General features: G+C 44.5%; 1 protein-coding gene across 2 annotated transcripts; it reads left to right on the forward strand.

Annotated features, from left to right (window-relative positions):
* Positions 1-2,448: 2,448 nt before the first annotated feature.
* LOC106576467 (transmembrane protein 53) lies at positions 2,449-7,847 on the forward strand. 2 transcript variants are annotated; one of them, XM_014153669.2, is made up of 4 exons: positions 2,450-2,767; positions 2,920-3,000; positions 5,919-6,577; positions 6,790-7,847. In XM_014153669.2, exons 3-4 carry the CDS (start codon positions 5,941-5,943, stop codon positions 7,149-7,151), a joined length of 999 nt encoding a protein of 332 aa, XP_014009144.1. In that variant the 5' UTR covers positions 2,450-2,767; positions 2,920-3,000; positions 5,919-5,940; the 3' UTR covers positions 7,152-7,847. The 2 variants fall into 2 exon arrangements, with proteins under 2 accessions (XP_014009142.1, XP_014009144.1); XM_014153667.2 differs by lacking the exon at positions 2,920-3,000 and having other exon boundaries at positions 2,449-2,692.
* The last annotated feature ends 2,365 nt before the right edge of the window (positions 7,848-10,212 follow it).

Here is a 10,212-nt window from a genome sequence, read left to right on the forward strand (position 1 = left end):
GCCTACACACACACAGCTCCACTGGAAACAGACACACAGCCAAACTGACAACACACCTACACACACACAGCTCCACTGGAAACAGACACACAGCCAAACTGACAACACACCTACACACACACAGCTCCACTGGAAACAGACACACAGCCAAACTGACAACACGCCTACACACACACAGCTCCACTGGAAACAGACACACAGCCAAACTGACAACACACCTACACACACACAGCTCCACTGGAAACAGACACACAGCCAAACTGACAACACGCCTACACACACACAGCTCCACTGGAAACAGACACACAATCAAACTGACAACACACCTACACACACACAGCTCCACTGAAAATATACACTGACAACATACACACAATCCAACTGGCCCTGGTGAAAACCCAATGAGTAGACTGATAAAGTGGGATGGGGGTTTTGAGGTACATGGGACCCTCCTCAGCTAAAGCACAAAATAAACCTTTAATTAATGGTAATATGATTAGCTCATTACACATGTTATAACCAATTTCAATATATTCTTATAGTAGTAAATGATCTCAAAATGAATTATAACAATGTATGTCAATGGTTTTAACATAATGGAGCTAATTACATCATCATTGATTAAAGGTTAAACAAAAAGGGATTTTCTTTCCTTAGCAACAGTAACTAGGGGCTTGGTGTTTTGATATGGAAACGAAGAGGTTGGGCGTGCCCAGGTAGCTATATTTTAAAAAACATTCTATAAGGAGTTTGAATCAATTCAGTTTCACTTGCTTTCAAAGCAATGGAAAGAGTATTGCATTTGGACATGACTACCTGTGTGCCCTTCATTCTGATGTGAGTTTAGACCACACACACACACACACACACACACACGCACACACGCACACACACACACACACACACACACACACACACACACACACACACACACACACACACACACACACACACACACACACACACACAAACAGTTCAAGCTTTTGATTAAATAGGCCCAGCCAGACCCAGCTGTAGCTCTAAGGCTGCAGCCTAAGTTGCTATGGTTCTTAAAAAAAAGCTAAATTCTTTATGGTCCATTTTCACAGAAGTAGATTAAATAAATCCAAGGTCAAATTCGGATTTAACCGATGACTAAAAATAGGATTCCATTGAGAACATCAGTTACATCTGGATTATGGCTCTGGCTTCAAACTTCTTCGACAGTGTATATTTAACTTGCATAAAATGAATAGCGATGGATGGTGGTAGACCCGAGAACGCAATGTTAACTTTTATGCCTTTCCTTGACCCTTACCTTAACCTCACTGAAACTATACCTAACCTTAATCTAACCCTCACTCTTAAAACTAAGTTTAACCCTAACCTTAAATCATTTAGATCCCAATGCCTAAGCTTAGTCATTCTGCCGGTTGAATATGAACTTCCTTTAATTCCAACTTCTTAACCATAGTCCAGGAATAGTTTCAGCCATAGAAAGCATATCCTCTGTGATGCCTCCATCTTTCAATGTTCTTCAGTTCTACATGTGCAGGCTTTTGTTCAAACCCAGCATTTACACAGCAGACTCAACAAAACAACTAATAATCAATCCCCTGATTGATTGAATGATGTGTGTTAGTACTGGGCTGGGTCAAAAGCCTGCACACCTTGTGGGTCCCTAGGACCAGAACTGAACAACAATTCTACCAATGATGAGACATACGCCTTGTTTAAATCCACTCATCATTACTTTGTGAAAGGAGAAATCCTTTCTATATTTAAACTAGGCCTGAACTTCCACTTTGACGACAATTGACAAAGTAATGTACTTGGTGTCTGGCACCACCATGTGGCAGCACAGCTTTGGTATGCATCTAGAACAGTACAAGTACTTTTCTCCATGTCTGCTCACAATCCCTCGTCATGACCAATAGAATAACACACAGTAACAGCCGTATGTACTGCGGTGTGTGCATACTGTCGTGTTATTAGATACTTTGACGACGGAAGGTCAAATCTGGGGACATGACAGAGGCCTACTTTTCCAGTATGACCCGTCAGCACAGATCTGCCGTCATGGCCTAAATAACATAGGATAGACACTGTCATACTTGTCAGGAAGAGGCTGTTCTTTTGAAATATGTGCCTCTGTCGAACAGCCAAGCGAACAACTCTTGTCTTTTCCTCTTGTTCAATAGTTCCTTCTCCACAATGTATGACGTCAGAACGTGCAAGAGCGGCGCGTGCCCGATGCCATTTGTGAAACTATAATAAATAGGTTATGCATTTACACTTATTTACAATCTACCGATGACAGTTTAAACAGTCTTAAAATGCAACGGAAAGACAGGTCCGATAATATTATTTCTGTCCGTGGACCGTGACACGGTGACAACGGACCTGGGCTTTCGTGACATTTAATGGCAAACGGGAATGCGCATGTGATAAAGCAGTTGAGTTTGTTTTCGCGCGCCCACTACGTGAAACGAAGGGCACGAGCAAAAGCAGGACACGGAAGGGGATGGGGCGGCGCAGAGTCAAATAAACTCAGGATCTTGACGTTCTGGTTATTTCCAGCCCTACCGAGTTCGTTTATAACGGACGGTTCGATGAATGCTCGAATCCATTAAAGCGGTTAATTCACAAAGAGAAGACCGTGGAGGCTGGGCAGATCTTCAACTGCTATGAGGATTCTCAGATTCTTCATGGGGTATAGTTGCAGAATGCTATGAACGCTGCCTGCTGTGTGACGTTGGCTTTGTTTGAAGAAGTTGCATGAAACTGGGTATGTAAAAGTGACAGATGCTGAGCTATTTAACCATTTAATTATTTGCCTAATATAAGTTATTTGGCATAAGGTAGTAGAGAATATTAACAAAGGTCTGTTTCTGATCAAAATGGACCTGTATTTGTGTTTTTATTTAACCTTTATTTAAGACTGCTGTAAGACTGCCACATATCACCACATGGACAGGCTAAACCCTTGGTTGTGTTGTTGAACTGTCCTAAGCTTAAAAGGTTTGTGTGAACTGTCCAAAGTTTACAAAATGTATATAATTGTTTTGCTTTCTGGAGGTCTCATACGGTCCATGGCAGGGCTGTGCACAGACCTTTTGGGAGACATGTGCTAAAAAAAAGGGTCACCCCCAAAAAAGGTTTCCCACAACCGCAGTCACAGACCGGTTGAGCAATTATTACAAGAAAAGGGAAAGCAGCTGCATCCAACAGTCTGTACCTGTAGACTACTATCTACATGCTCTAACCCAATGAGTCTGTATCTGTAGACTACTATCTACATGCTCTAACCCAATGAGTCTATCTGTAGACTACTATCTACATCCTCTAACCCAATGAGTCTGTATCTGTAGACTACTATCTACATGCTCTAACCCAATGAGTCTGTATCTGTAGACTACTATCTACATGCTCTAACCCAATGAGTCTGTACCTGTAGACTACTATCTACATGCTCTAACCCAATGAGTCTGTACCTGTAGACTACTATCTACATGCTCTAACCCAATGGGTCTGTATCTGTAGACTACTATCTACATCCTCTAACCCAATGAGTCTGTATCTGTAGACTACTATCTACATGCTCTAACCCAATGAGTCTGTATCTGTAGACTACTATCTACATGCTCTAACCCAATGAGTCTGTACCTGTAGACTACTATCTACATGCTCTAACCCAATGAGTCTGTACCTGTAGACTACTATCTACATGCTCTAACCCAATGAGTCTGTATCTGTAGACTACTATCTACATGCTCTAACCCAATGAGTCTGTACCTGTAGACTACTATCTACATGCTCTAACCCAATGAGTCTGTACCTGTAGACTACTATCTACATGCTCTAACCCAATGAGTCTGTACCTGTAGACTACTATCTACATGCTCTAACCCAATGAGTCTGTATCTGTAGACTACTATCTACATGCTCTAACCCAATGAGTCTGTATCTGTAGACTACTATCTACATGCTCTAACCCAATGAGTCTGTACCTGTAGACTACTATCTACATGCTCTAACCCAATGAGTCTGTACCTGTAGACTACTATCTACATGCTCTAACCCAATGAGTCTGTACCTGTAGACTACCATCTACATGCTCTAACCCAATGAGTCTGTATCTGTAGACTACTATCTACATGCTCTAACCCAATGAGTCTGTATCTGTAGACTACTATCTACATGCTCTAACCCAATGAGTCTGTACCTGTAGACTACTATCTACATCCTCTAACCCAATGAGTCTGTACCTGTAGACTACTATCTACATGCTCTAACCCAATGAGTCTGTATCTGTAGACTACTATCTACATCCTCTAACCCAATGAGTCTGTACCTGTAGACTACTATCTACATGCTCTAACCCAATGAGTCTGTACCTGTAGACTACTATCTACATGCTCTAACCCAATGAGTCTGTATCTGTAGACTACTATCTACATCCTCTAACCCAATGAGTCTGTACCTGTAGACTACTATCTACATGCTCTAACCCAATGAGTCTGTATCTGTAGACTACTATCTACATGCTCTAACCCAATGAGTCTGTACCTGTAGACTACTATCTACATGCTCTAACCCAATGAGTCTGTACCTGTAGACTACTATCTACATGCTCTAACCCAATGAGTCTGTATCTGTAGACTACTATCTACATGCTCTAACCCAATGAGTCTGTACCTGTAGACTACTATCTACATGCTCTAACCCAATGAGTCTGTACCTGTAGACTACTATCTACATGCTCTAACCCAATGAGTCTGTACCTGTAGACTACTATCTACATGCTCTAACCCAATGAGTCTGTACCTGTAGACTACTATCTACATGCTCTAACCCAATGAGTCTGTACCTGTAGACTACCATCTACATGCTCTAACCCAATGAGTCTGTACCTGTAGACTACTATCTACATGCTCTAACCCAATGAGTCTGATATCTACATGCTCTAACCCACTGAGTCTGACCGACTATCTACATGCTCTAACCCAATGAGTCTGTATCTGTAGACTACTATCTACATCCTCTAACCCAATGAGTCTGTACCTGTAGACTACTATCTACATGCTCTAACCCAATGAGTCTGTACCTGTAGACTACTATCTACATGCTCTAACCCAATGAGTCTGTATCTGTAGACTACTATCTACATCCTCTAACCCAATGAGTCTGTATCTGTAGACTACTATCTACATCCTCTAACCCAATGAGTCTGTATCTGTAGACTACTATCTACATGCTCTAACCCAATGAGTCTGTATCTGTAGACTACTATCTACATGCTCTAACCCAATGAGTCTGTATCTGTAGACTACGATCTACATCCTCTAACCCAATGAGTCTGTATCTGTAGACTACTATCTACATGCTCTAACCCAATGAGTCTGTATCTGTAGACTACGATCTACATCCTCTAACCCAATGAGTCTGTATCTGTAGACTACTATCTACATGCTCTAACCCAATGAGTCTGTATCTGTAGACTACTATCTACATGCTCTAACCCAATGAGTCTGTATCTGTAGACTACTATCTACATCCTCTAACCCAATGAGTCTGTATCTGTAGACTACTATCTACATGCTCTAACCCAATGAGTCTGTATCTGTAGACTACTATCTACATCCTCTAACCCAATGAGTCTGTATCTGTAGACTACTATCTACATCCTCTAACCCAATGAGTCTGTATCTGTAGACTACTATCTACATCCTCTACATCTGATTTTTTTTGTTTTGCTCATATTTCCTGGCCTGGTCCCAGATCTGTTTATGGTCTTGCCAACACCTGTCATCGTCAAGCCAAACATGACAATGGGTGACAGAGTTGGCATGATGACACAGACTGGCACTCAGGCAGTTTTCTCACTCTAACTAAACTTCCAATCCTGCTCTAATTCTTTCCCCTTTTCCTTCCCCCAGTAACTCCCACTCTGGGTCAGACATGTCTGTGATAGTTGGAGCGGGGCAGTTCATAGCCCAGAGGGTCACCAGAAGGATCACCTACTACTACACCAGCCGGACACCAGGGGGTGATACCCCCTCTCCTCCTACCATCTCCCCCACCTCCTCCCATCTAGACGCTCCTTTTCCCTCACCCTCGTACTCCCTCTCCACCCCCTTGCTCCCAGACTTGCCCTCTCACCACGACGTTTCCTCAATTCCCACCCATTCTGCTTTGGATGTACCATCCCTCTCTCCATCCTCGCCCTCCTACTCCCCCCGTCCCCTCCTCCTGCTTTTCCCGTGGCTTGGCGCCCGACCAGGGGCCATGGTGAAGTACCGGGACCTCTACCTGGAACGCGGCCTGGACATCCTATCTGTGGAGAGCACCGTGTGGCACTTCCTGTGGCCCCGCTGGGGGCTGGAGTATGGGGCCGAGGTCCTGGAGCTCCTTGACGACCCGCGTTTCAAAGGGCGCCCCCTTCTGGTCCACACCTTCTCCATCGGCGGGTACACCTTCACCCAGCTGCTCAGCCAGATGGTCAGGGAGCCACACAAGTACCCGGGCCTGGCCCAACGGGTTGTAGGACATGTCTATGACAGCCTGGTGGTCGGGTCGCTGGAGCATATGGCTACAGGTGAGAGAGAGGGGAAGGAAAGGAGGTAGGATTGTCGGTTTGGATTATTACTCTGAGAAAGGAGAGAGATCTGTTACTGAGACCGTGTGTGTGTGTAGGTGTGTGTATGGGTTAGTTTGTGTGTGGATGTGTGACAGAGAAAATCATTTGAAATGTAATTAACCTTGACCGGTAAATCAAATAATCTGTGTGTGTGTATGTGTGTGCCTCAGGCCTGGGCAAGACCCTGTTCCCTCGTATGGAGCCCCTGGTGCGATACACCGCTCTGCTCTACTTCTGGCTCTTCAAGTCCCAGACGGTGCACTACTACGACAACTCAGTCCAGGTCTTCTACAACAGCCCCGTCACCGCCCCGGCGCTCTTCTTCTTCTGCGAGAACGACGCGCTGTGTGACCCCGTCGCCATGGAGGCGGTCCTCGACTTCTGGAGGAAGCGGGGCGTTGCTGTGGAAAACAGGAAGTGGAAGGAGTCTGTGCACGCTGCTCATCTGCGCTGTCACCCAGAGGATTATCTCTCCACACTGGAGAATTTTTTTCACTCGCTCAACATCGCCCCCCTCAGGGCTAAGATGTAAATGGCTCGTGCTAATCACAGTGGGGGGTTGATCATTCAATAAAGCCTGCATACTCATGCGTCAACACAATTATAACATAGTATAACATAGTGTAGTCATGTAGCATGTAAACTTTTATCCATAGAGACTTGGTTGACACATACCCAGCATATGGGTCACGAGGGAATCAAACCCACAACACACTAGTTTTACTTCCCTGTTGCTATAATAACAACATATCCAAACCTAACTACTAGCATGTGTTTTGACTGTGCTACGTGTTATCTATTTGTACAGATATAGGGTCTTAATTTGACCAGCATTGTCGTAGCAAAATAATTAATGTTTAGTTCATAATGCTTCTTGATCAGTGTTCAGGCTATTAAAAGTTGGCAACATGAAAAGTGCAGTACTGTTAATATAAGTGTGTTAGTGTGGGTTTTCAGTGAATTTTCTGTGAATGTATGTAAATCACGAAGCTCATCTTAATTTCCTGCGGTGCAGGAAAATTCGCAGCATCAAGAGAAAATTAAGTTAATATATCTGTATGAGAGCTTACACAATATTGTCCATGACAGTCCATATGCACCAGATAACAGCAAGGTCACTATCTTTAAGGTGAAACACGACAGACACAACTCACTATATGTTGATTTGCAATAATGAATTATTTAGTACACTGCTCAAAAAAATAAAGGGAACACTTAAACAACACAATGTAACTCCAAGTCAATCACACTTCTGTGAAATCAAACTGTCCACTTAGGAAGCAACACTGATTGACAATAAATTTCACATGCTGTTGTGCAAATGGAATAGACAACAGGTGGAAATTATAGGCAATTAGCAAGACACCCCCAATAAAGGAGTGGTTCTGCAGGTGGGGACCACAGACCACTTCTCAGTTCCTATGCTTCCTGGCTGATGTTTTGGTCACTGTTGAATGCTGGCGGTGCTTTCACTCTAGTGGTAGCATGAGACGGAGTCTACAACCCACACAAGTGGCTCAGGTAGTGCAGCTCATCCAGGATGGCACATCAATGCGAGCTGTGGCAAGAAGGTTTGCTGTGTCTGTCAGCGTAGTGTCCAGATCATGGAGGCGCTACCAGGAGACAGGCCAGTACATCAGGAGACGGGGTGGAGGCCGTAGGAGGGCAACAACCCAGCAGCAGGACCGCTACCTCCGCCTTTGTGCAAGGAGGAGTAGGAGAAGCACTGCCAGAGCCCTGCAAAATGACCTCCAGCAGGCCACAAATGTGCATGTGTCTGCTCAAACGGTCAGAAACAGACTCCATGAGGGTGGTATGAGGGCCCGACGTCCACAGGTGGGGGTTGTGCTTACAGCCCAACACCGTGCAGGACGTTTGGCATTAGCCAGAGAACACCAAGATTGGCAAATTCGCCACTGGCGCCCTGTGCTCTTCACAGATGAAAGCAGGTTCACACTGAGCACATGTGACAGACGTGACAGTCTGGAGACGCCGTGGAGAACGTTCTGCTGCCTGCACCATCCTCCAGCATGACCGGTTTGGCGGTGGGTCAGTCATGGTGTGGGGTGGCATTTCTTTGGGGGGCCGCACAGCCCTCCATGTGCTCGCCAGAGGTAGCCTGACTGCCATTAGGTACCGAGATGAGACCCTCAGACCCCTTGTGAGACCATATGCTGTTGCGGTTGGCCCTGGGTTCCTCCTAATGCAAGACAATGCTAGACCTCATGTGGCTGGAGTGTGTCAGCAGTTCCTGCAAGAGGAAGGCATTGATGCTATGGACAGGCCCGCCTGTTCCCCAGACCTGAATCCAATTGAGCACATCTGGGACATCATGTCTCGCTCCATCCACCAACGCCACGTTGCACCACAGACTGTCCAGGAGTTGGCGGATGCTTTAGTCCAGGTCTGGGAGGAGATCCCTCAGGAGACCATCCGCCACCTCATCAGGAGCATGCCCAGGCGTTGTAGGGAGGTCATACAGGCACGTGGAGGCCACACACACTACTGAGCCTCATTTTGACTTGTTTTAAGGACATTACATCAAAGTTGGATCAGCCTGTAGTGTGGTTTTCCACTTTAATTTTGAGTGTGACTCCAAATCCAGACCTCCATGGGTTGATAAATTGGATTTCCATTGATTATTTGTGTGTGATTTTGTTGTCAGCACATTCAACTATGTAAAGAAAAAAGTATTTAATAAGATTATTTCTGTGTTGTTTAAGTCCCTTTATTTTTTTGAGCTGTATATTTATTGTAAATGTTGATTGTAATTGTTTTTTTTACATGAGTATATTTTCATTCTCAATAGCTGGTGACAGGGAGTGCAGTGGGAGAGAGAGGGAGAGGAAACATTTTGAAGATGAGAAAGAACTGAAGAGGAGGAATACAGAAAGGAGTGTGAGGGTTTGAAGAAAGGAAAGAAATAGAAAAGAAACACAGGAGATAGGGAAGAGATAATATGAGAGAGGTGGAAGAAAATAGAGATAGGCTACTGAGAAGTCTGGACAAGAAGTCAAGATGAGGTACTGTATATGTAAACCTCTTCAGTCACAGAGAACCAGGACCTGTCCTGGAAGTAGTTCATGCCTGTCAATTTAATGAGTAGTGAGTGACAAACAATCTGTGGGGGGTTTTCTTATCAGGCATCTGTTGCATATTCAATCTATTAAGTATTAAACTTTTTTTGGTCTGTTTTGGTCTCACAAAACTGAGTGTTCTTTATGAGGAAGCAAAGGGTTAAGTATGTGATGAAGTATCATGGCCAAGGGTATATGCTGTGAACTCCCATGTGATATTGACTGCACACACCCCGGTAGGAATAGGTTTGCACTTGAGGAACAACCTGTGCCTAACCTCAGGCACCAGCAGAGACTTTAAACCGTACATAAATATAGGCACATGTAACGGGGTAGAACCGTTGATATTGTGAACGTAGCCTTGTTGGGCTGTCAGTCCCAGGTGTGGCCCACAGTATTTAAGTCAGCTCTGTTGAGTCAGGTGTTCCCCTTTACTATGTTAAGGTTGGTGTGCTTTGGGTGTTTGGGAAATCCTGACCTAGACTTCAGGCTACAGGAATAGTATTTTGTATATTT

The sequence above is a fragment of the Salmo salar genome, chromosome ssa17, assembly GCF_905237065.1.
Source record: "Salmo salar chromosome ssa17, Ssal_v3.1, whole genome shotgun sequence".
Classification (NCBI taxonomy): Eukaryota; Metazoa; Chordata; class Actinopteri; order Salmoniformes; family Salmonidae; genus Salmo; species Salmo salar.